This window comes from Babylonia areolata, chromosome 12 (assembly GCF_041734735.1).
Source record: "Babylonia areolata isolate BAREFJ2019XMU chromosome 12, ASM4173473v1, whole genome shotgun sequence".
In the NCBI taxonomy this organism is placed as follows: domain Eukaryota; kingdom Metazoa; phylum Mollusca; class Gastropoda; order Neogastropoda; family Buccinidae; genus Babylonia; species Babylonia areolata.
In genome coordinates this window covers 20756986-20783743 of record NC_134887.1, presented here as the reverse complement: position 1 = coordinate 20783743, position 26758 = coordinate 20756986, and the positions used below count along the sequence as shown (strand labels likewise).

The window sequence follows — 26758 nt, the reverse complement described above, 5'->3', positions numbered from 1 at the left end:
CAATCAGTGGCAGCTTCTGTGCGTGTGTGTATGTGTGTGTTTGTGTGTATGTGTGGGTCTGTGTTTTTGAGTGCGTTTGTGCATGCGTGAGAGTGTAAGTGTACACAAGTGTCAGGAAAGTTCTGTGCATGTGTGTGTGTGTGTGTGTGTGTTGTGTGTGTGTGTGTGTGAGGGGGAGGTGGGGGTGCAGGGAGGAGGTGAAATAGAGGATGAGGTATGTGAGTGTATGCATGCCTACACTGTGGGAGCATCAGGATATTGGAACGTATATATTATATATATATATATATATCTTTGTATATATGTGTGTGGGGTTGGGGGTGGGAGATATGGGCGTGTGTGTGTGTGCTTGTACAAGTAAGTGTTCATCTGTGTGTGAGTGTGTGTGTGTGTGTGTGTGTGTGTGTGTGTGTGTGCGTGTTTGTGTGTGTGTGTGTGTGTGTGTGTGTGTGTGTGTGTGTGCCGTGGAAGCTGCGATACATAGACTAGAAACTCCGAGTGTGTGGAGGAGGGGGTAGAGGAGGTGCAGGGAAATTTGTGGTGTGTGTGTGTGTGTGTGTGTGTGTGTGTGTGTGTGTGTGTGTGTGTGTGTGTGTGTGTTGGAGCTCATGTACGTTTATATGTATTTGACTGTGCTTTCATATCTACGAAACTGCGTTTTTGGGGCATATCTGTTATGCATGTGTGAGTGTATGTGTGAATGTGTGTCTTCATGTTTTATATTTATTTGCTTATTTATCATCATTGTTGTCTTATTTATTTAATTATTTATTTATTATTATTATTATTTTATCATTATTTTCATTGCTACTATCTTTTTTTTATCATAATTATTATTTATTTATTTATGTATGTACGCTTATATATATATATATATATATAGAGAGAGAGAGAGAGAGAGAGAGAGAGAGAGAGATTTTTTTTTTTCTCAAGGCCTGACTAAGCGCGTTGGGTTACGCTGCTGGTCAGGCATCTGCTTGGCAGATGTGGTGTAGCGTATATGGATTTGTCCGAACGCAGTGACGCCTCCTTGAGCTACTGATACTGATACTGATAACCGCATTTTCAAACTTGGAATGTGATTTACATTACCAGTTAGCAGTGCTTATAGTCAAATGTAGCCAAATTAATCACATGAAAATGTTTCAGTTGTGCCAATATCCACAATTGTTCCTCTCATAACGGAATGAGCAGTGCTCACAACAAGGTCTGGACGTTCACTCCACCAGTCAAACAGAAGTGGAGGGGAGGAAATATGGATATTACCTCAACTGATACTAACTTAACCAGACAGAAGTGTTAAGTTCTCATCCCAAATTACATGGTTGTTCGTCGCATCCGACGAAGACGAATATCATATCTGTTGTTGTTTTTACAGGCATATGGATATACAATCCCAATGTGGATCTGCATGGACGTCCGCAGTAAGAACAGGGAAACTGTCCAGGCTCTTTGGGCACTGCTGTCTTCATCTGCTTTTTCACTGATGCTGCTGTGGCGGTTCTTCTCAAAGCTGTCGTGTGCATGCTTTGTACTTGCGTGTCAGCCGGTTCGATCCAGCGCATGTTCTTGTTGTTTCGAGGAAATATCAGACTGCGCAATGTTCACCTTCGGAAAGTGAAGTGGGCAACATTCTGAGACAACGTTCAAAATACTTCTGTCTGGTTAACCAGGCAATAATTTAATCGCTTCTATCCACAGACAGTAAGCTCCATGAAACACACGTATGCACACACGCGCGCGCGCGCGCGCGCGCGCATACACACACACACACACACACACACGCACACACACACACTTTCTGTCACAAGAGAGGTAAGAAAAGATCTCTGACATTCTGAGGTACTCATTTACCTTTCTTATACAATGTGTTGTTCGTGTGCAAGTGGGGACAGGTAGAAGGTATTTTGTATAGCTGAGTAGATTTTGAAGATCGTGCCAAAATTCCTTCACATGAATATTTATCGAAAAGAATTATAGTCTTTCTCCCCTAACGATATCGTTATAACTGAAAACTAAATTTTACTGAATTTTGATAATAGAAAAACTACAATCCCATGTATCAGGAAGTGTTCAAAATTGGAAGAAAAAAAAAGCATGAGAAATAATGTTCCCTGTAAAGGAAGGTAAATTACTTGTGACCGATCTACCTGCAGATTAAGAGGAGGTAAATCACTTGTGACCGATTTACCTGAAGATTAAGAGCAGGTATATTACTTGTGACCGATTTAACTGAAGATTAAGAGCAGGTAAATCACTTGTGATTTACCTGCAGATTGTTGCCAACCCGGCTACACTTAGGGTTTCAGATTTTCCCAAAATAATGTAGACCACCCGTTGTTGTTGCGCTACCAGCAAGCATGTCCGCTCACTCATTTCACTTTACACCTGCGTGTCTAGGGCAGTGCTTCCATGTAAGCTTTTGCTTCTCAATGTTGCGTTCTCCTTCTCCGTTCGTGGGCTGCAACTCCCACGTTCACTCGTATGCACACGAGTGGGCTTTTTAGTGTATGACTGTTTTACCCCGCCATGTAGGCAGCCATACTCCATTTTCGGGGCATACATGTTTCAATTTATCATTGATAAGTATATCAACTGAACACAAAAGAGCACAATAAAGCAACAGGTGGGTGAAGACAGTTTTAGTAGTGATGACGGATCCTGCCACTCCCCCACACCCCTCCTCCCCACACCACTCCCCCACCCCCCTCCTCCCCACACCACTCCCCCACACCCCTCCTCCCCACACCACTCCCCACACCCCTCCTCCCCACACCACTCCCCCACCCCCCTCCTCCCCACACCACTCCCCCACCCCCCTCCTCCCCACACCACTCCTCCACCCCCTGTTCCCCACACCCCCTGTTCTCCACAGCCGCCATGTCCCAAAGTGTGGGGGTGAGCCAGCTGATTAATGTTCCCTGCCTTCCCTCCTCCACTGTTGCTCACAAACAGGCCCATCAGAAAAGGGCTGTCCAATCATTGGAACGGAATGGTATCATTGTATTACTGTAGCACTCTTTTTATGTCACAACGGATTTCCCTGTGTGAAATTCGGGCTGCTCTCCCCAGGGAGAGCGCGTCGCTTCTCTGAGAGCGCCACCCATTTTTTTCGTTTTTTTTTTTTTCTGCCTGCATTTTTTTTCTGATCGAAGCGGATTTTTCTACAGAATTTGGCCAGGGACAACCCTTTTGTTGCATGCTGCACGCGGGACCTCGGTTTATCGTCTCATCCGAATAACTAGCGTCCAGACCACCACTCAAAGTCTAAAGGAGGGGGAGAAAATACTAGCGACTGTGCCGGGATTCGAACCAGTGCGCTTAGATTCTCTCGCTTCCTAAGCGGTATCGAGATTACAGCTCAGGATGTCTGTCACATTTCTTGATTTGGACGTCTTATTTTCTTCTTCTTCCTCTTCTTCCTTCGTCGGCTATGACTCCCACGGTCGCTCGTGTATACACGAGTGGGTTTTTACGTGTATGACCGTTTTTACCCCACCATGTCGGCAGCCATACTCCGTTTTTTGGGGGGTGTCCTCTTCTAATAATCATAGAACTTTTGGTCAACAGAAACAGTAGTGTCACTGAAATGCACACGTAATAAACAAGAAGGGAATGCAGCAACACATCTGCAGAAAGTTACAGCAGAAAGGTACAGTAACCAAGGGTCGAGTGGTGACGACAGAAGGAAACATGCAACATCACGGTAAGCATGTGGGCCCTCCACGCGGCCTGAGGTTTATGGCCGGATGAATCACCCTCGCGGTCAGCTGTGTCCTGTTTACCTGTTGGGTCCCGGACAGACGTCATCACAGGTACATCATCTCTGGCCCGGATGTCTGCTCACAGCACGTGGGAGATAATGACTGGGAGATTTATGAATATATATGGCGCAAGAGGGTGTGTGTGTGTGTGTGTGTGTGTGTGTGTGTGTGTGTGCGTGCGCGCGCACATGCGTTGTGCGAGTGTGTGTGCGCGTGTGTGCGTGCGCGTGTGCGTTCGGCGGTGTGTATGTACATGCGTACATGCGTTGTGCGTGTGTGTGTGTGTTTCCTGTCTCTCGCTCGAAGTGTCCGTGCGCCACAATGTGTGATCATGTCACACAGGAAGAGCGGGGAATGGGAGACAGGAGTGAATGTGCTTGAGAGAGAGACAAACCGCAACACTTCTCACTCATTCCTGACGTTTCGCAGTTACTTTCTCCCGCTCGCCTACCCCCCTCCCCACACCCCACTCCTCACTCCAACCCCTCGCCCCCTCTCGGCTCCCCCTTCATTCTCCCCCTCACCTTCCCCAACCTCCTTCCTGCCCCCTCCCTTGACCCCTTCCCCTCACATACACTGAATCCTCACGCGCCACACACACACACGCACACACACACACACACACACACCCAGCCTTTCCGGAAAAAAATCGCCCAATGATTAACGCCCTTTGCCATGTGCGCGCGCGACGTGTGCGTGCGGCCTGACGCAGACGACACAAAGCAGACAGGTATTTTAAAAGGAGCTTCTTCTCTTCTCGACAGTCGCGATTGCTGAAAATTAACGACTGTTGGCACCTCAGCACTACCAGCAGAAGTTAACGAATTTTTCTTTTGTGACTGTTTCCTCGACAGAAAGAGAACCTCCACAGCATTTCGCTTGAACTTACCAAAGGAGTTTGGCACAAGCAGTCAAATCTTCATAAGGAAAGGTTCGTTTTCACGCGAACTGGAAAGAACTTTGAGAACGAGAAGGAACAAGGCTAAGAAGAACCACGAAGAGATCGGTTTGTGTATTCACCATTCAGAAAGGGTCATCCAGCAACGTCGAATTAAAATCATATTATCCATAGCTTGTCGACTCTACAGTTGCTGAAGCAGAATGGGAATGGTGCCAACTCAAGGGATGATGTTCGGACTGGTCATAGTGGTAAGTATAAATCTAGTGTTAAATCATCATTTTCTTTTGAGCACGATTACATTGTTTCGAATATTACGTTGTTGATGTTGTTTGTTGTTTTTTTTTAATTTCTTTCTGTCAAAAAAAATACACCCATTTATTTAGTTGTTTGATTATTCTTATCATAAAGTCACGTTTTTCTTCATCTTTTTTTGTTTTATTGACTCACTTGTATAAACAAAGTGAGTCTATGTTTTAACCCGGTGTTCGGTTGTCTGTGTGTGTGTGTGTGTCTGTGTCCGTGGTAAACTTTAACATTGACATTTTCTCTGCAAATACTTTGTCAGTTGACACCAAATTAGGCATAAAAATAGGAAAAATTCATTTCTTTCCAGTCATCTTGTTTAAAACAATATTGCACCTCTGGGATGGGCACAAAAAAAATAAAAAATGAAGCCTAATTATATGCAAACTGCATTTACTGTTATATTTATATTTTTTGTATTCTCTAAACTTGGCACTTTGATCTGATATTCTGACACAACAACAAGAGCAGTGATTATTATCATTTTTTGTTCTAACAGGAACTTCTTTTGCTAAGCATGGAAGTTTTATTTATTTTGCAAACGTTTTGGTGCAGACAGTAAACAAGGGGAAATTAATCTGTAGTTAATGCTAGGGGACTTAATTTGCTTTAAACTGATCTTTCTCATCTTAAGCATTACATTTTGAAATTATACTCAACACATAAAAAGCTTGTGTGTTTTACTCTCAGTGTACAGGGCTTTCACTATGTTCATTCGCCCAAGTGGTCTTTTTCGGAAAATACTAAAATCAATACGACGAAGTGGACTTTACAGATCTGTTGGCTGAGCCCTGAAGGTAATGGGCAAAAATCAATTGCGTACACATTTATACACATTCAAAGTGCGTGCTCATATTCTTCGCGAACGCGAACGACGCCATTTTGTTTCAAGTTGTTGACCTGCCTGTTCAATCCTATATTCAATGGACAATACACGATAACATGTGATGGAAAGTTGGAGAAGGAGACTGTTAAATATTTATTCAGAGAAAGATTTGTGAACGCCTCATCACTTACTGGATTATGCCCCAAACTGCCATAAAAATATCCACAGAATCAGTCGGAATTCACAGTTAAAAATTGTAAACCATGCGAGTTAATACCCTTGAACTGATCACGATGAAACGAAAAATTTTCCAGTCTTGACTTTTCTCAAAATGAAGTCCTTTTCACTTCTTACGACGTTTAGAAGTACTTGTACTTGGCTCTACATGTTATTAGTTTAACAAAATACTCAATTTTCATATCAACTTTAAAACTATAAAACTAGAATGAACATAAAAGAGAAATTGAATCGACCGTGTCATACTACATTCCCGGCGGGTGTAACTAAACTCGTATATCTATCTAGATCTAGTGAAAACGGCTAAATGTTGCAGTGTGATTGCGGCGATAGCCATTAAAAAGAATTTTTTTTATTGCCCTTAAAGATTTTTTGAATGCCCAAGATACACCAGAATAATATGATTTAAACCGCGTTCTCACTGTGAATAACGCAATTGATTTATCGCCCCTTAAAAAAAGTATGTTCAAATGTTAAATTTTAGAACGTCAGTTGACGAGCCACGATAGTGTAATGGATAAGGCAGTTTCTTCTCACCCGAACACGCGGGGTTCGAGTCTGGTTATGACTTTTTTTTTCTTTTTTTTTTTTCTTTCTTTTTTTTTTTTTAAACGCGAAGCTTTATAATAACAAATACAGAACACATTTTAACGATTAGATTTTTTTAAAGTGTATCACAAGTGAGTCTTGAAGGCATTGCGTCTCTTGTTTTGTTTGTTTTTAACTTATGACTCTCATGTTGTATCATGTTGACACTTTTTTTTTTAATTCATTGATTTTTCTCTTTTTTTGTGTGTGGTGGGTAAAGTCCTATTTTAGCATCCTGAATTATTGCACCAATTTTACCGGTATTTTTTGTGCATGCATGAAACGGTTTTACTATTAGTAGAAGTTTTAACTTATTTTCAGTGGATTTCGACTTTTTTACGTTATTTAACTCAAATTTGATGCGGATTCAGTCACAAAAGTAACGTGCCACAATCCTGCTTTTTCAGTTGTTTCGTCCGACAAACCATGGAAATGTAACCAGTAGGTGCAATAATTTAGGATGTTATATTCGGGCATTACCACTTGTATGTGTGTGTGTGTGTGTGTGTGGCGAGGGGAGGGGGCGTGAGGGGGGCGGGGGGTGGGGGGGGGGGCTCACTGTTATGTTTCCTTTAAACTCTTCTTTCAACGTACAAAACGATTTCGACTTTTTCATTTTTTTTTTATTTACTCTCTCTCTCTCTCTCTCTCTCTCTCTCTCTCTCTCTCTCTTCACTCTCAGTGCCTTCAATCACTCTGATGTTTTCAAATCCGACTCATTCACCTCACTGTAAAGTTTATATATATAGTGTGTGTGTGTGTGTGTGGGGGTGTGTGTGCGTGGATGTGGGTGTTTAAAGAGCTGTTTGGTTGGCAGTGCGAAGCTGTAAACTTAACAGGTTTAATCCATTCCTCCTGACTGGTATAGCAATTGCTTTCTCTGTGCTCAAACACTGTCTTCTTTACGGCGGAAGTAAAGAACATAAAGCTCTCCAGACTTTTCCCAGATGCTGTCATGAAAGGAAAATGCATACTGAACTCTCAGTTAACCTTTTTTCTCGGTTAACGCTCCCTGTTCAAAGCAGTACTGGTTTTGACATTCACACGTACTCACAAACCAGCAATGGGAGTCCTCGGCTGTTAATACCTGGGTGCTCTGGCGAACCCTACGACTGAGCTTGCGATTAAGAGGTTGTTTGGGGTACGGTTCGAATTTCGGAACAAGTCAAATACATTTCTCGACTGTTTAGGAACCAGTCACTTCCTGGTCAAAGTGAAAATTGTTTTACGGGCACAAATAGGAAGACAAGGCTGACCCAGTGGATTGTCACCCACTTCACACGGATGTGTTTGCTGTTCAAATTCCCGACCAGCACGTGCTGCAAGTGTCTGTCTCTCTAGGGCACGATGACGCCAGGGTGTGAAGAGAGAGGGGAAGAGTAAAACGCCTGTTACATTTTTAGATCAGAGCATGTCTCTGTATTATCAGTTTTCACCCTCAAACTCGTTAATTGTCACGAACGAAAGTACAACTTGCGGTCCTGGTGATCAGCTTCTATGGTGACCTCTCTCTCTCTCTTTCTCTCTCTCTCTGCCTTTATTTCTCTGCATAGGCGCTCTCATTCTCCCCCTCCCATCCTCTCTCTCCTTACCGCGTGCCAGCCATGATTATAAAAGTGCCACGTTGTTTGTCAAGTTGTTGAGTTCATAGACCTTCCGACTTTAATCCTTCACACATTGCACCTTAATAAAGGGCGATAAGTGGAAGTAGAAAACCATATGTTGCCTCTTTTCCTGCAACCCCATCAGTGTTGCCTCCCCCACCCACCCCCCGTCTCCATCCTCCCTTCCTCCCTCTCTCCCTCTGCTCGGCTGCTTTTTCAATCCCATCCTCTCTCTCTCTCCATACAGCGTGCGAGCCATGATTATGAAACTGACATGTCTTAGAGAGAATCTAGAAAAGTACATTTTGCCAGATTTCCTCTCTCTCACTCTCTTTGCTCGGTTACTGTTTTCCTCCCATCCACTCTCTCTCTCCACACTAAGTGCGAGCCATGATTATGAAACTGACATGTCTTGAAAAGAGTGCTTTGGAAAAGTGCATGTTGCCTGATTTTCTCTCTCTCTCTTTCCCTCCCTCTCTGCCTCTCTCTCCCCCTCTCCCTCTCTCTCTGTCTCTCCCTCTCTCTCTGTCTCTGTCTCTGTCTCTCTCCCTCTCTCTCTGTTCCTCCCTCTCTCTCTCTCTCTCTTCTCTCCCTCCCGCTCTTTGGAGTAATGGTGCTGAAAAGGAAGTGTGTTTTATGTCTGTGTGTCTACGGCCGTCGAATGCAACTGATATCTTACAGATTTGCTCGTCGTCCAACCTGTAGAAACTGATCATGCTTCTTACAACAGATACCGAGGACTAGAGTTAAGCGACTAGTCATCTACTTCTGAAAGGCATTCACACTCTGGAATACACTTGTAACGCGTATTGCGCCCTCTCCCTCTCAACCGCGGCCGGCCAGGACTTTTGAAATGAAACATTCGCGTTCGCATATTCATTCGCATTCTCTCTTTCTCTCTCTCTGGTAGTATCTGTCTCTCTCACTCTCTCTCTTATGCGTGCGCTCGCACACACACACACACGCACGCGCCCGCGCGCGCGCACACACACACACACACACACACACACACAAACACACTCACACTCACTCACTCACTCACACAAAGTCTTGATCAGATAGCTGGAGACGTTTACATTGTTTTTCTTTCGTTCAGCTGTTCCAATTTCCAGGCTGCCATGACCTCCATTAAGTAACATGGCAGGTGCTTAGGCTCTCATAAATATTGGGAAAAGTTGAACTCATAGGTACATGTGCCGTTACTTTATATTTCATGTCTTTAGCAGGCATTTTGCTGTTGTTGGTGTCGGTGGTGTTGGTGGTAGCGGTGCTATTGTTTTGATCACTATATTTTCTTCAGCATTAAACATAGGTTGAAAATGAAATGCATTTGTGTGTCCACTCGCAAACACACAATCATACACACTCGGGTGCACGCGCGCTCGCACACACAAACACACACACATACATAAAATTATGTACACACACACACACACACACACACACACACACACACACACACACACACACACACACACAAGTTTCAAGTTGCAAGTTTTAATTATCCTTCCACTCCTATTGGAGTATGGAGGATTACTGCAAAATAATCTTTTCGTGCCCAGAACAAACATTTCCAAATACACAACAATGTCACATAAACGTTGAGAAAACACAAATGTCTTTTAACTCCAAAAGTATACCTAGGCAACATTTGCATATCTAATCATCTTACTTACAGCTAAAATGACTTTTTTTGCCTCCTTTGAGCATATTACAAAAATTAAAAACCGATTTTGGAGACAAATATTTTTTTTTTAGGAACATACCTATTTCGTAACTGATCATAATTGGAACATTCCATCATAAAATGAAAGTCATCACCAATCACAGACATGTTACAAACCTTACAAAGCCGTAACTCTCGTGGTATGCCTTTGTGTCTCCCTGTTTCTATTTCCAGCTTATGATTACTACTTCGAAATCTGAGGAAGCTGATAACGAAATTATCAGGCATTTGACTTATATATTTTTCTCTACCAAATCCACTTTTGAAATTTCGATAAAACAAATATTTACTACTCGCCTCTAGAGCATGTCTCCATAGATTTTGAAAACTATCTCTCAAAGCAATGTTGACATTCTTGCAGAAAGATTCCCTCTCCAAGAAGAATTGACCATCCCAAACACAGTCATACCCTGCTTCTATTAAAATTTGTCTGATACAACTCATCCATTTTGAAGAATAAATACCATTTCGATATAAGTCAAGTAATATCAAATACATTTTCCCAGAATATTTTTCTGTGTTTGATATCACTAAGCTGGTCCAAAATCGAACTAATCTCATTTTCACTAACACACTAATTGGATAAATACCAGTTGCTCCATAAACAATTTGGGTCATAGTATTTCTGTTCAGTTTGAACAAGCGTTTCAAAAATTTCAATTCTAATTTTTCAAGTATATCTACATTTTCATAACCCCATATGTCTGCACCATACAACAACAACAACAACAACACACACACACACACACACACACACACACACACACACACACACACAGACACACACACACACACACACACACACACACACACACACACACACATACACGGACGAAAATGATTTAGAATCAGAAATAACTCCCCAGGTAGATCTCTATCCTCTCATACCATATTGGGAACATACACGTCAAGTATTTTAACAAATTCCGGCGTGAATAAAACCCCACATTTTGCTAAAAGGTCTGTAGTATCACCTGCACCTGTATGGGAACTTCAAAGAGCCCAATTTGATATCGATCACACTGATCTGACCAAAGATGACAACATAAATTTACTTACATCGCATTTACGAATCCATTTGGAAGAGAAATACCTTAATCATCTAAAGATATTTACAGACGGCTCTGTTGTAAATGATAGAGCTGGGGCTGCTTTCGTTATTCCAGACCTTAACTTTCAAAACTCATTTCAACTGGGAGAGAATAAGTCCATCTTCACAGCTGAACTCATAGCAATTCTAATGGCGTTAAATTTCATGATATCCTTTCCGAAAACTATATTTCAGATTCTATTTTGTGTTGATTCTAAATCAGTTCTTCACGCTACTGAACTTATAAAAGAAACGGTTAGGTATGAACTCATTATTGAAATTAACCATTTGATTCACGAACTCTTACTAAGAGGCTCTCACATAATCTTTTGCTGGATTCCTTCTCATTGCGGCTTTTACTATAATGAAAAAGTTGACATTTTGGCTAAAAAAAAAAAAGGAGCTAGAAGCTCCACGAAGGATTGAGATTTAAATATTTCGCTTTCACTACAGGAATGTTACACCATGGTAGAAAAAGTCCAATGGTCAAAATTTCAGTTTGAGGAAAAACACACCGATAACTTGGAGTTACATAAGAACATACAGAAAATGTATAGTTTCATGGGAAAACATTACCATAATGATTTTCATAAGAGGCAAATCATTTCTCTAATCTGCAGATGGAAAATGAATTGTTTTAGGACAAAATATGTCAGTAATGTTTCTTGCATCTGTGGTGCTCACATAACAGCCGATCATATACCAACTTGCGATATGTTAAAGTCTCAAATCCCTGAACTGAAATCATCTTCATTGTTGACAGTCTTCAGCAGTCCATTGCTAATGTATGACTTTTTCAACTCCTTGTTAAATAGTCCAGTTGGTTTGCTGTTATAGTTGTTAGTTTTTCATTAGAAATATGTCATATTGTTATGGGTTTTTTGTTGTTGTTATTGTTGTTGTTGTTTTAACAAAACTTAAATCAGTCATTTTCTATATGTAACACACACACACACACACACACACACACACACACACACACACACTTTCACTTACTCGCATGCGTACACACAGTAATTCCTCCCCCCCTTCCCCCTCCTCCCACTCGATTTTTTTCCTACCCTCGTCTAATATCACTTACAGTGAAAAGACGTTAAACTAAAGAACGAACGAACACACACACACACACACACACACACACACACACACACACACACACACGCACGCACGCACGAGCCGGCGCGGTTACTGGGTTTAAAACAAAATTTTAATTGTGTTATTTTTAACGCTTGGAGTGTCTAAATATTTGAAAACAAGAGGTGGCTTCCTGCACACACTGCAGGGTGTTTTGGTTTCATTTTGTTTTATTTTTTACTTCCATTCTGTTTTCACTTTTCTACAGATTGTCGGTTGACGAATCAGTAGTTTTGTCAACAACACTGACTTCCTTTCTTTCATACTTTTCATTTCTTCTTCTGTTTATTTTCTTCTCTATCTTTTGTTTCTCTTAACTTTTTCTTTTCTTTTTCTCGTATTCTCTTCTTTCTCTTTCTTCGTTTATTTTTTTCCTATCATTTCTTTCTTACTCTCGTTCTTGTCTTGTGCATTTTTCTTAATTCTTTCCACCTTCCTTCTCTCTCTTTGTCCTCTTTATTCCTTTCGTCTGTCCCTACCGCTCCTCTCCCCCAACCACCCATCACCATACCCCCCTCATCCATCCCCCACACTCCCCCCCACACACACATCTCTCTCTCTCTCATCCTCAAAAACAAACACTGGTGGTTCACTGTCTTGCCACGTGAAGTCCACTCACGGAGAATGACAAGCATGGTCAGGAACAAACAATAATCTGACAGGAGGCATGTGGGAGACACATGAGACACGTGCCTTAAACCTCGTGACGTAGCTCTGGGTGTCCACCGTTGACGTTGTGGCCATGTTGACAACGTACGAACGAACGCAGCACCCACTGTACTTGTGTGGATGGTGATAAGTACTCGGTCATTGTCGTCTTTATGTGGGTCATCATTCAAAACGACAACAACGCACAGCGGTGGGGGAAATCGGGTTTTCTTCAGAATAAACAAAAAAAAAGAAAAGAAAAAAAATATTTGTGACTGGGGCTGTCGTGAGAATCGTTCAAGCGGAAAAAGTGCTTGGCCTGGTTACATTTGTTTTTCCGCGTTAGAAATGATAAAAATGCCCCCCCCCCCCCCGACCCCCCGCCTCTCTCTCTGTGTCTGTCTGTCTGTCTCTCTCTCTCTCTCTCTCTCTCTGTCATGAGTGTTGCTATATTTATGTGTATATGTCTGTGTGTCTCTAAAACAACGGCGGGTGATTATGTAAGTCGGCAAGTTTGCTAATATCTCCACCGTTGGAAAATAAAGATTCGTTCGTTCAATCATTCTCTCTTCCATTTCCCTTTTATTTGCAGATCAGTTTTCTGTGAGGGAGTATCTATTGGTTATGCCTGCATGCTTTGCTTTGCACGCTGGGAAAACTGTGGTACAACGAAGACTTGTTCACTGACGGACCCATTCAGGTTTTAGCAAAGAGAGAGATGGAGAGAGAGTGGTAGAGGGGTAGGGAAAGAGAGAGATGGAGAGAGAGGGATATGGGGGTAGGGGAAGAGGGAGGGAGTCGTCAAGACAACAACCCCGGCGCAACACTGTGAGGACTGGTTGAATATGCATGTGTGGCTCGGGAAGCGTCTTATGTTCAAAACCAGGCCGTGGTTTTCATCTGTCCATTTACCTGTAGCAGGGAAGAGAATGCAACATATAGTTTACTACCAGTGCTTGGAAGCATGTATGTCACGAATTCACATCGTTTTTACAGACGACATAAAAAAACCCACACAAATGTGTCCGATATAAAGTAAGAACGAACGGCTTTTTTGCAAATTCAATAAATTTGTATTTTTAGTCCTTACGAAACGAACACGTTTCGTTTTGATACTGATTTTGTCAACAAATGTCTATCAGAGAAATGTTGGTAGTTTTAGTGACATCGACATGATTATGAGGCCATAATGTTATAAAATGAAAATGTGTATTATCCACATCAGCTATTCAGTTAAGCCCACTTTCAAAGACCTTCGTAACGTAATGACCACAAATAATCTGTTTCAGATTGTTGACAAACTTACTAGGATAACCGCACACTCATCAACCTTAATAGACTTGATTCTTACGCCCTGTTCTGATATTATTCAGTCAACTGATGTAAAACCGCCAGTTTGTAGTGATCATTCAGCTCCATATGTTGTTTTTAAAATACCCTCGTAAATCAAATTCTTATTATAAACGGAAAATGTATAATTATACAAAACTAGACATTCAAAAGTTGACAGATGAACTGATTCACAGAGACTGGGAATCTATCGTATCAACGGAATCAATTGACGATGCCGTTAAAATGTTTTCTGACAAACTTATGTACATTGCTGCACTAAGTATGCCTGTGAAATTAGTTAAGATAAGCGAACGCGACGCTCCTTGGATCACAACAGAGATAAAGGGGTTGATAAAAAGAAAGAACAACGTCCACAAAATTGCTAAATATTTTAATTCAGACTGGCACTGGGCACTTTTCGACGCATTCGAAACGACTTGACAGCTACCATCAGACAAAGAAAGACAGATTACATTACAAAACTTGACAATCGAATTTCCACTCCTGACCAGTTTGGATCTAAAAACTGGTGGAAATTAGTTAAAACTTTTATTTCTAAAAAGGGAATGCCTCAGGACGACAACCCTCCAATACAGCACGATGGTCATATTTATTATACCCCTGTCAGCAAAGCTACTGCTTTCAACCACTGCTTTGCGGCGCAATGTTCTGTGGATAACGATAATAACAACATTCCCACCGTGACAGAATTTCCAGGCACTATTAGTCCTTTGGTCATAACCAAGGAAATGGTTAAAGATATTTCAAAAGGACTGGACAACACAAAGCCCGTAGGACCAGATTTAGTTCACAACAAGATACTCACAGTAGCTGCGGATATTATTTGCGAACCTCTAACAGATCTCTTCAATCGCTCAATAGCTGAAGGTAGATTTCGGTCTGTTTGGTAAATCGCTCATGTAACACCTATATTCAAAAAAAGGGGACAAACAAAAATGTGAAAACTATCGTCCAATCTCTCTACTTAGTTGCATTGGCAAAGTATTAGAAAAATGTATTCAAAAACATATCTTTAAGTACTTAATAGACAACAGCCTGTTAACAGCAGATCAGTCCGGTTCCATTCCTAACGACTCTACAGTTTTTTCATCTACTAAGTATCTGTGACGACTTCTATAAATTTTTAGATTGTAAAACTACTGCGCAGGTGATTTTCTTTCGATAAAGTATGGCACCGTGCCCTTCTGTATAAACTTTATGCTTTGGGTATTCGCTGACAGTTACTTGACTGGTTCAAAGATTACCTTCAAGACCGTATTCAAGCAGTTGTTCTCAAAGGAAGTAAGTCGCATTATCTCCCTGTTTCAGCAGGTGTCCCTCAGGGTTCAGTTCTTTGACCCTTATTGTTTCTCAAATATATAAACGATATCGTGAACGATATCGAATCAAGTGTCAAACTATCTGCAGATGACACGAGCATGTATCTGGGACTAGAAGATACTCATAAGAGATCAGAAACTTTGAACTCCGATCTTTTTAAAATTACAGAATGGGCCGTGAAATGGAAAGTTAAATTTAATCAGTTAAAAACTGAACTAATGACAACTTCTGATCGAGTTGTTCCAGATACACTTCCACTGCGATTTGGAGAAACAGTCTTACAGGAAACAGTAAACCATAAACACCTAGGAGTTTTTATCCAAAATAACTGTAAATGGGATAACCACATTAGGTCAGTTGTATCTAAATGTAGAGTCCTGATCGCTTGTGTCCGTTCATTCAAATATCGACTCAGGTGTAGATCCTTTGAAACTATGTACAAATCGTTCATTATGCCCCTCTTTGATTTTGCAGACATTATTTGGGACAACTGCACAGATAACTAGCTCAGGACTCAGAAAACCTTCATTTAGATGCTCTTAGAACAATCGTCGGAGCGATTCGCGGTAGAAGTCACCAACGGCTTATGTTGAGTATGGATTTACACCTCTGAAGGAAAGACGTCGTCGTCACAAGATCAGTCTGTACTATAAGATTGTTAACGGTTTTGCCCCTCTTTATCTTATCAACCGCTTACCTCAACTTGTGTCTGATGTTAACCCCGACCATCGTCGGAATCCCTTGGAGAGACAGGTTCCTTACTGTAGAACAGCACTATATAAATCTTCTTTCTTTCCTTCAGTTACTTCCCTATGGAACGATCTGCCTGATGTAATTAAACAGTCGAATTCCTTTAGCTGTTTTAAACGTTTTCTTGGTACCACCGATAGCATAGTACCATGGTATTATTATCAACCCGACAGACTCACAGAAACAGTTCTCTGTAGGTTTAGACAAGAAATGGGCGATCTGAAGCATGACCTATTTAAACGACATCTTTCAAATAATTCGTCATGTGCCTGTGGCTCTGAAAATTGAAGATGTACCTCACTATCTGTGGCGATGCCCTTTTCACAACGAGGCTAGAGCCCAGACGGTCGACCTTCTGCCAGATCACGTTAAAACCGATGCATCAGCCCTTATATTTGGAAGACGAGATAAGACTTTTGAGGGAAATAGAGAAATATTTTTTGTTGTAAGAAATTTTATAAATATTTCTAAACGTTTTGAAATGGACTGATGTGTGTGTGAGCGTGCGTGCGTGCGTGCGCGCGCGCGCGCGCTGTGTGTGTGTGTGTGTGTGTGTGTGAATGCACATATATATATGCATGTATAATTACACATGACTGCTATTAACGTGATCAATATAACCTGGTGGCGCGGCATACTTGTAAAGTTCCCTTAAGGTTCAGCAATTTAGAATTTGCAATACGTAAGTGAATGCGTCATTTTGACTTCCACCCCACTATTTCTACTTGTTTCACTTATTATTTATTATCTTTTGCATTTCATTCCAGCTCGTGTTCTTTTATTTCTAAACTGCAGCCAATTCATTGACAATAACCGGTATGGAGCACGGTTATAAGCTTTGCGTGTTGTGTGTGCTCTGACTCGTATGTAATACAGCTGCGTTGATGATGTTTGTGTGGAATAAAATTTGTTTAAAACAAAGATCGACACACTTGGAACATGCTATTTCAAGTAAAAACAACAAACAAAATGCACAAGTTCAAAGCAACTCTTCAATACAGTTTCTTTACCCATCTTCGGAGCCAAAATATCGCGATAGTCATGTTAAAAGCAGACGGCCAGTTTGTGAGTGTGGTTTGGAGCTCACTGCATGTTCCTTCACAGCGTAGCTACGACGCTGTATATGAAGTAACGCGCATTTTTAGGTGCACATACCAAAAAGGAAACAGGAAGCATGGTATTTAAACTCTTCCCACTGTGGAAAAGCTGGCAAAAGAAACACGGCACCAAAACAGAACAAAAAGCTGAAGAGGAAATGCATTCAGAACGTTGCTGATGATCAAAGAAAACAGAAACAAGCTCTCGGTTTTTTAGTTTCACGTTTCAGCTGGATTTCGTTCTTTTTTTTTCTCCTTTTTGTTGTTGTATACATTACATTTCCTATGCACATTCAGTCAATCAGGTTTTCTTTTTTTTTCCCCACTTATTCTTTCTTTCTTTCTTTTTTTTATGTATCTTACTTTTTAAATAAGTTTACAGGATATTTGGCAGCATTATTGTCATGGGAGTATACGATGAAAAAATGGTAATACGAAATAGTACTGGTTTAACGCGTTCGTTTCTGTTGTGTTTGAAAAAAGAAGTGTACCTGCTCACCGAATGATAATGTCACAAGACTCGAGACATGTCGCCAAAGGTTTGCCCACGAAAAAGGGAATGAGGTCAACAGCCGACAAACTGGGTCGACATCTATTGCTTTTCGTCCCGTGGAAGACTCGTTGACACAGTTTCAGGTTAAACCCCCTCTAGTCATAGGGTAATAAAACACCGACAGTATGTCAACTGGAGGCTACGCATGGACAAGTGGGTCATTCTATGAATTAGGTCGGGAAGCTATATATTTTCTTGCCCCACCTGTTTTGATTTCCACCTGGAGAACTTTTTTAATGACACACACACAACGTATGCACACTGACATCAATTCAGACTTTAACAATGTCAGTTCGGTCAGTAGGTTGTTCTCTGTACTGCTGTCAACGTCAGTTACTTTGACGTTCATTTTACGAAAACGAAACGACGGACGTGGGTGTTTACTTTTAAACTTGAGAAATATGTGTCTGCATTCACCCAACTTGTCTTTTTATGTCCTGCCTTTCCTTCTCGGGGTTGTTTAGCCACAGACCGAGTTCCTAATATACAGAGCTCTAGCCATCACACACACACACACACACACACATATACCTTCACCCCCGCCCTCCCTTCTCTCCCCCCACCCCCCTTCCCTCACCCTCTCTCTCTCCCTATCTCCGGAGAATGGGATGTTGGCATTCTAAATTGTAGGTAAAAACGGTGATGTTTACAAACATTTAGACACTCCAGGCGTTAATAACAAGACAATTAAAACTTTGCTTTAAACCCAGTAACCGCGCGGGCTCGTGTGTGTGTGTGTGTGTGTGTGTGTGTGTGTGTGTTCGTTCTTTAGTTTAGCGTCTTTTCACTATCAGTGACATTAGACGTTAAAAAAAAAAAATAAATAAAATAAAAAAGGGGGGGGGGGCGGGAGGGGGGGGGGGCATGGGGGGGAGGAAGGTGGTGGTGGTGGGAGGGTGTGGGGGGCGGGAAGAGGAAAACAGAAAAAGGTAAACTAGAAAACTACCGTAAAATGTATAACATGCAATTACATTTAACAGTAACAATTCAATAATAATAATGATAATAATCAGAAACCATTAACACAATTCTGAAGTGTATTAAAGGAATGTAGAAATAGGGCTATGAACTAATGCCTGTGAAAGTTCGACCATAAGAACCTCGTCAGAAATGACTTTACAAAAATCATCTGCAGAATTATTATTCTCTTTGAAATACTTGGGCAAGAAGGTACGTAACTGTTGGCAGTGAAACAAACAATGATGCAAACTGAACTGCTTACCACAGATGCATGTGACATTTTTACTATACTTTATCTTCAGCGCATCAAGTTTTATACGGAAGAAAGTAGAGGTTATTAATCTTGTATAGCAAGCTGATGGATTCGGTATCTTTTCTTTAATAATATTCTCGGGGAATAAAGTTCCTTTATGGTTTAAAAACTTTAACTTCCATCGGTTATGAAATCGACCCCATGCTGATTTTTCTAACAAAGTGTATGCCTCTTTTACGGAGAGACGGACATGTATTTTTGTCGATTTTTCTGAATCTTGTGCTCCTCTTTTAGCTGCTTTATCAGCAGTTTCATTGCCATTAATGCCCACATGAGAAGGCACCCAACAAAAACTGACCTCAGTCCTTAGTGTGTGTGGTATGTGTGTGTGTGTGTGTGTGTGTGTGTGTGCGTGCGTGCGTGCGTGCGCGCGCGCGCGCTTTCCTAAGAACCCGAAGAATGAACTGGAGGGTTGCAGCCCACGAACGCGGAAGAAAAATTCACAGCTACACCCAGCCTCCTGTCGCAGCCCAAGAGCCAGCAGTCCACGGGGCAAAATCCATACATAAGGCCGCCTTGGGGTCACCCGGTAGAGGAAATTCCGCACTAAAAAACGGACAACGGGCACCACTCGAAGCTATTGTGGATACCTCACAGCATCACTGATGTCAAGATGCACTTCAAAGCACCCGTATCATTGGCTACCTTCATTTCAAGAGTCCCGAAACGAAGGTCGGGAAGGAGAGAAAGAAAGAAAAGGAGACCCACCAACTCCACCCCCCCCCCAAAAAAAAACCCAGACAGACGGAGAGAAAGAAAGAAACGGAAACCATCACAGCGGATATAGCTGAATGAATGTTGCTGAAGCGAAGCTAAGTGGGCATCGTCTGATAGACAATCACAGGTGAGTGTCTCTCGCCAGAAATAGAAGATGGGAGTGTTTGGAAAACTCTCTCTCTCTCTCTCTCTCTCTCTCTCTATATATATATATATATATATATATCTCAAACAAACAAACCAAACCAAACCCGATACCATTTTCTTCCTCTGAGGAAGAAAAGCACATAAGAAAACAAAACAGATCACAAAAAAAGAACAAAACTGGCGGTTATTTTTTTTAGATTTTCTTTTTGTTTATTTATTACTTCGTTTATTCATTTGCTAGTTATTCAAACGGACTGGATTTTGTGTGTATCCTTTTGATTTGAACCTACAGTCATAATTATGTTTTAATTCTGAAGAAGAAAATCCCCGATGTAAACAATGGACATTTGTTTGTTAATATCCGTGCTTCGATGAGAACACTGTTGACTGCAAGAAGGAAGGGTTTCGAGGAATGGTCAGAATTGCTCAGTCAGAGATGGTTGAACTCACGCAGACACCAGGAGCACGGGAAATAAACCATTGTGATCAGACGCAGAAAGATAACGTTTCACTCTACAGATGTATCTTTTCTTTGGCTAATATGTTAAATCATAGGGACAGTTATCGGCAAGACTGAACCTGATAGAACCCACCCCATCAACCCACACTCGCTCTCTCTCTCTCTCTCTCTCTGACCCCACCCCTCAACCCCCGACCGCACCAGACCCTGACCCCAACACCCCCCCTTCCCATGTGTTTGTATAATGGCCTGAGGCCGATGAACAGTGATCCAGTTCTCTCTCTCTCTCTCTCATCCTAATTCATGCACGCACCCACACTCATACATTTGTACTCACGCTCACGCACACACAATACACGCCCAAACACACAGACACATGCATTCAATTATCTTCTGCCACCCATGCCATGCCAACTCCCCCCCACCCCTCTCTCCCCAGTCAGAAGCGGGAAGGAAAACGTCATTACTTCTTAACGCTTTGCACGCGCCAGGTGAGAATACGGCTGTCAGATCTTGACAGTCATTGAATAAAGGTGAACAGATGTTTCACGGAAGTCAGTCCTTTGGGAAAAAAAGTCAAACTTGTCTTCAACAGCTATGGGTTTGTTAGTGTCAGAGACTGGCCAATGCATGGACGACAGAAGATATGCAAAAATACCTGTGTGCACACACAAACACACGCACGCGCGCACACATACGCGCGCGCACACACACACACACACACGCACCACACCACACCATTCACAAACACACACGCACATACACGCGCGCGCGCATGTGCACGCACGCACGCAAACACACACAGACATACACACACCACACCACACCACACAAACACACCATCATTACCAAACACACATACACGCGCACACGCACACACACACACCACACCACATCACACTACACCACACCACACCATACCACACCATTCACAAACACACCACCATCATCAAACGCACATACACACGCGCGCGCGTGTGCAGGCACGCACGCAAACACACACACACACACACACACACACACCACCATTACCAAACACACATACACGTGCGCGCGCGAGCACACACATACACACACACACACGCGCGCGCGCGCGCGCGCGAAGCTATAGTTGTTAGTTTTTCATTAGAAATATGTTATATTGTTGTTGTTTTTTTGTTTATTTTTTAAACAAAACTTAAATCAATAATTTTCACACACACACACACACACACACACACACACACACTTTCACTTACTCGTATGCGTACACAGTAATCCCCCCCCCTTCCCCCTCCTCCCACTCGATTTTTTTCCTTCCCTCGTCTAATATCACTTACAGTGAAAAGACGTTAAACTAAAGAACGAACACACACACACACACACGCGAAGCAAAATGAAAGAGTGACAGCCAGAAAAAGGCAAAAAGAATATGATCTGGATACAGTTATCTGCCTCAAATCCCCAAAGAAACACGTGAAATTGATCAAACAAAACACAAAACTGAAAAGAAAACCACTGAATTTTCGTATTGTATTGTATTGTATTACTCTTCTTCTTTTTTTGTCAGAACATATTTCCCTGTGTGAAATTCGGGCTGTTCTCCCCAGGGAGAGCGCCACACTTTCTTTTTTCCTGCCTGCAGTTTTCTTTTTATTTGTTTTTCCTATCGAATTCGTAAATGGATAGACAAACGTTACCTTGCCTTGCCATGGTCCCTTAGCTCCGAGGGGAACCGTCGGGACACCGCGATGTTGACCCGTGTTGTCGCCTTCTCCATTCTGGACGATCATGTGTGAGTGACTGTGTCTCAGCAGATGTCAGCCCTGTCCACTCTTCAATGTTGTCAGACCTTTTCTTCTCCCTGTGTCTGCCTCTTCTTCTCTTCCCCTCTACTGTTCCTTGGAGGATGACTTTGGCATGGCCGTTTGATCTTGTGGTATGACCATACCATTTTTTTTAAAGATGTTCATAGACAAACAAAAATGTAATGATAAATACATCATCATGAACAGGCATGATTTATACAGCGATTAACAAATATAGAAATCAGCTGACAAATTAACAAAAACTGAAACAGTGATTAACAAATAAATAAATCAGTATACAAAGCCCAAAACCAAACCCAAGACAAAATACATAACCCACCCCCCGTCCTGCTGTCCCCTCAGGTTACCCTAGCGGTGCTGACCCAAGCAGCGGCCGCCGATCTGACCAACACCGCCAACAACCAGCCACTGGACGACCCTGCAGTAGCACGCGCCAGGCGGGACACCCTGCCGCGGGAGGTGCGGGGCCTGATGAACCACATGACCTCGCTCTTCAGACCTGGATCCCCCTTCTTCAACCTGCTGATGTCCTTCAGCTCCCCCGTCAGGAGGGGCCTGAAGGACCCCTTCCGAAGGCAGCCCCACATCGTCCGTATCCCTGCCAGGCCCATGGCCCTTCGGAGCTCGTCCTCCTCCTCCACCACGTGCAGCCCCGCGTGCACCGTGGGAAGTCAGTGTTGCCTGCTGACGCCCGGAGCTTCTGCCCCTTCCTGTCACAGCATGGCGCTTTCCGGACATGGTGAGCATTGTGGCCTTGAGGAATTGGGGTGTGGAGGGGGAGGTGGGGTTGGGGGGGGGGGGCAAGAGTTTTCAAGTTTTTGTTTGTTCGTTTTTTGGGTGGAGGGTGGGGGTGGGGGTTGTTTGGGTGTTGATATATCTAACGTTCGTGTGAACTGGGGTTTCTCGGCTGGTTTGGGTGTTAGAGGTGGTTTGATGTGTAGTGTAGGGCATGATCTGTTTCATGTACTGAGGGATCTTCTTCTTCGTGGACTGCAACTCTGACGTTCACTTTTACGTGTATGGCCGTTTTTACCCTGCCTACATGGCAGCCATACTCCTTTATCGGGAGTACTGAGGGATCAAAATCAAGTCATATTGCTTATAGCTTATATTGTATATGCTTATATCTAACTGATTAAAATGAGTGTTCTTATGAGTGTCACCTACTTCACCCTCCACCCACCCACATTCTGTCAACATCAGCACATGGTAGTGGTTGTAGTGATAGTAGTAGTTTTTGTTGAAAACTTCTTTACTGGCTGTATGTTCCCGTTGTTTTCATCAGCAATGGAGTGATAGCTTAAATGGAGTGATGGCCTAGAGGTAACGCGTCCGCTTAGGAAGCGACAGAATCTGAGCGCATTGGTTCGAGTCACGGCTCAGCCGCCGATATTTTCTCACCCTCCACCAGACCTTGAGTGGTGGTCTGGACGCTAGTCATTTGGATGAGACGATAAACCGAGGTCCCGTGTGCAGCAACACGTTGCGCACGTAAAAGATACCACGGCAACAAAAGGGTTGTCCCTGGCAAAATTCTGTAGAAAAATCCACTTAGAAAGGAAAAACAAATAAAACCGGACGCAGGAAAAAATACAAAAAAATGGGTGACGCTGTAGTGTAGCGACGCGCCCTCCCTGGGGAGAGCAGCCCAAATTTCACACAGAGAAATCTGTTGTGATAAATTGAAATACAAATATGTTGGCGTAAACATTAATCTTCCTCGTTTCCAGTTTTTATGCTGTTATTGCCATTCTCTTTTTCTGCTCTTATCATCGTCGACTTCTTTCTTGTCCTCATTTTGATGCCATACGATAGCCTATTTATTCTCATTTTTCGTCATCTTGGTGTCGATGGCGATTATGGTGTTGTCGAATGGTGATAATAACAACATGTGATGATGTGCTTTTAATGTTCAAAGCAAGTAACAAAACCGAAAATGAAAAGACATGGAATACAAACCGGATGCCTTTTACGAGTTGGTGTGAGTAGTGACTGCTGTGTTGCAGAGTGTGGGTGGAACCACTACACCTCGCAAAACCCCAGCACGACGGAAGCAATCCAGCAAAGAACCTGCCCCTGTTTGATAGGCATGGCCTGTGTGTTGGGTGAGTCGATTTCGTTTTTCCTTTCTTTTCTTTCCCGTGTGTGGAGGGAGGAAGGTGGCAGAATGGTTAAGACGCTCAGCTGCCAATACAGAGAGTCCGTGAGAGTGTGGGTTCGAATCCCGCTCTCGCCCTTTCTCCCAGGTTTGACTTGAAAATTAAGCTGAGCGTCTAGTCTTTCGGATGAGACGATGAACCGAGGTCCCGTTTGCAGCACGCACTTGGCGCACTGAAAATGAACCCATGGCAACGAGAGTGTTGTCCTCCGGCAAAATTAAGTAGAAGAAATCACTCTGGTAGGTACACAAATATATAAGCATGCACTCAAGGCATTACTAAGCGCGTTGGGTTATGCTGCTGGTCAGGCATCTGCCTAGCAGATGTAGTGTATCCTGTACGGACTTGTTCGAACGCAGTGACGCCTCCTTGGGAAAGTGAAACTGAAACTTTCCCGTGTATTATGTTTCAAATGTGATCACTGTCTTACGTTTTCTGGACGCTTTTATTTATTCATTTATTTATTAAAACATTTTTTTACTCCCTGGAACAAGCACCCTTGCACAGTAGGAGTGCAAACAGTGACGTTGGTTACCAGCAAAGACATTTTAACAAATTTATGTTTTGTGTTCAATTTCGACTTTTGTTTAGGGAAACATCGTCGTGAAAATCCCATCTCAGTATATGTTATTTGAGTGTGTTGAATGGAATATTTTTCGATAAAGTCTGCTTGGAAGCACGAACGTTCTGTTAGCACTTGTCGATTTACTTGTTCACAGTATTCAAGTTTTGATCAATTGCTGTTTCGTGTTAGTCTTAATGTAGACAGCTTAAATTGAATCGACAATATGTTTAATGATTATTCTGCTACATCTCATTATGAGGAACATATGCATAACATGACATAACATAATATCTCTATATAACATAGCATCTCTCTCTGTCTCTGTCTCTCTCTGCCTCTCTCTCTCTCCCTTTCTCTCGCTTTGTCAGTTAACATTGACACACCTGTATGATGTTAAAGCAGCTGCACCATTGTAATGTTTGAAACGTAAACGATAACCAGTTTTCGTGGAGAACTAAAATCGTGTTGTCCTGCCTGTTGCAGCCACGCCCACTCAGAACGGAACGTGTACTTTCTTCTGACAACCTTGTCCCCCGGAACCTTCCTGACTTCTACCAGTGTGCCAGAGAAGTGCCTGCACTGGAATGGTTTATGTGTGGGGGTGGGCTGAAGACAATTCTTTTCTCGTCTCTTTGCGGGGTGGGTAGTGGGATGGTTCTGGTGAATCATGCAATCTTTGCAATTCAGACGCTGAAAATGACCGTCCATATTATCGTAGCTCATGGTTACTGAAAACCGAGGACTGGTTTCACTGTCATTTTTTTTCAGTACACGGGTACAGGAAAGTCACTGTTCAACATGTGCAAACAATAAAATACAAGAGAGGCAAGGTCTTCAAGACTCACTTGTGATACACTTAAAAAAATCCAAACTTTTTATGTATTGAGTATAATTTCAAAATGTAATGTTTAAGATGAGAAAGATCAGTTTAAAGCAAATTAAGTCCCCTAGCATAAATTACAGAGTAATTTCCCTTTTTTACTATCTGCACCAAAACGTTTGCAAAATAAATAAAACTTCAATGCTTAGCAAAAGAAGTTCCTGTTTGAACAAAAAATGATGATAATGACTCCTCTTGTTGTTGTGTCAGAATAAGAGGTAAAAGTGCCAAGTTTAGAGAATGCAAAAAATATAAATATAACAGTAAATGCAGTTTGCATATAATTAGGCTTCTTTTTAATTTTGTTTGTGCCCATCCTAGAGCTGCAATATTGTTTTAAACAAGATGACTGGAAAGAACTGAATTTTTCCTATTTTTATGCCAAATTTGGTGTCAACTGACAAAGTATTTGCAGAGAAAATGTCAATGTTAAAGTTTACCACGGACACACACACACACACACACACACACACACACAGAGACAACCGAACACCGGGTTAAAACATAGACTCACTTTGTTTACACAAGTGAGTCAAAAATGAAAGTGAGCTAAATCTAAGTCAGGAGTAAGTTAAAAAAGTATTTATATTGGAGGATAGAGGCATATACACACGCACACACACGCGCGCGCGCGCACATACGCACACACACACACACACACACACACATCTCTAACCCACAAACTCCTCAACCACCCGCTCCATTTCTAACCCCTGGACTCCCCCGACCCCACACAGCTTCTGCCTGTATCCATACATGGAAACCTAATACGTGGATGGATAGATAGCTCGATTCATGAGATGTGGGCCCGAAAATTCAGACTGCTGGACATTGAAAGACCGATAAGATGAAGAC

At 42.3% G+C, this 26758-nt stretch overlaps 1 protein-coding gene across 1 annotated transcript in view; it reads left to right on the top strand.

Annotated features, from left to right (window-relative positions):
- Positions 1–4447: 4447 nt before the first annotated feature.
- Positions 4448–26758, top strand: part of LOC143288443 (uncharacterized) — a 23135-nt gene continuing 824 nt past the window's right edge. The window contains exons 1-4 of the mRNA XM_076596931.1: positions 4448–4913; positions 22642–23038; positions 24306–24404; positions 25507–26758. The exon at positions 25507–26758 is cut by the window's right edge and continues 824 nt beyond it. Coding sequence (XP_076453046.1) covers positions 4866–4913; positions 22642–23038; positions 24306–24404; positions 25507–25544 — 582 coding nt within the window. The 5' untranslated portion in view covers positions 4448–4865 and the 3' untranslated portion in view covers positions 25545–26758. The remainder of the gene's footprint in view (positions 4914–22641; positions 23039–24305; positions 24405–25506) is intronic.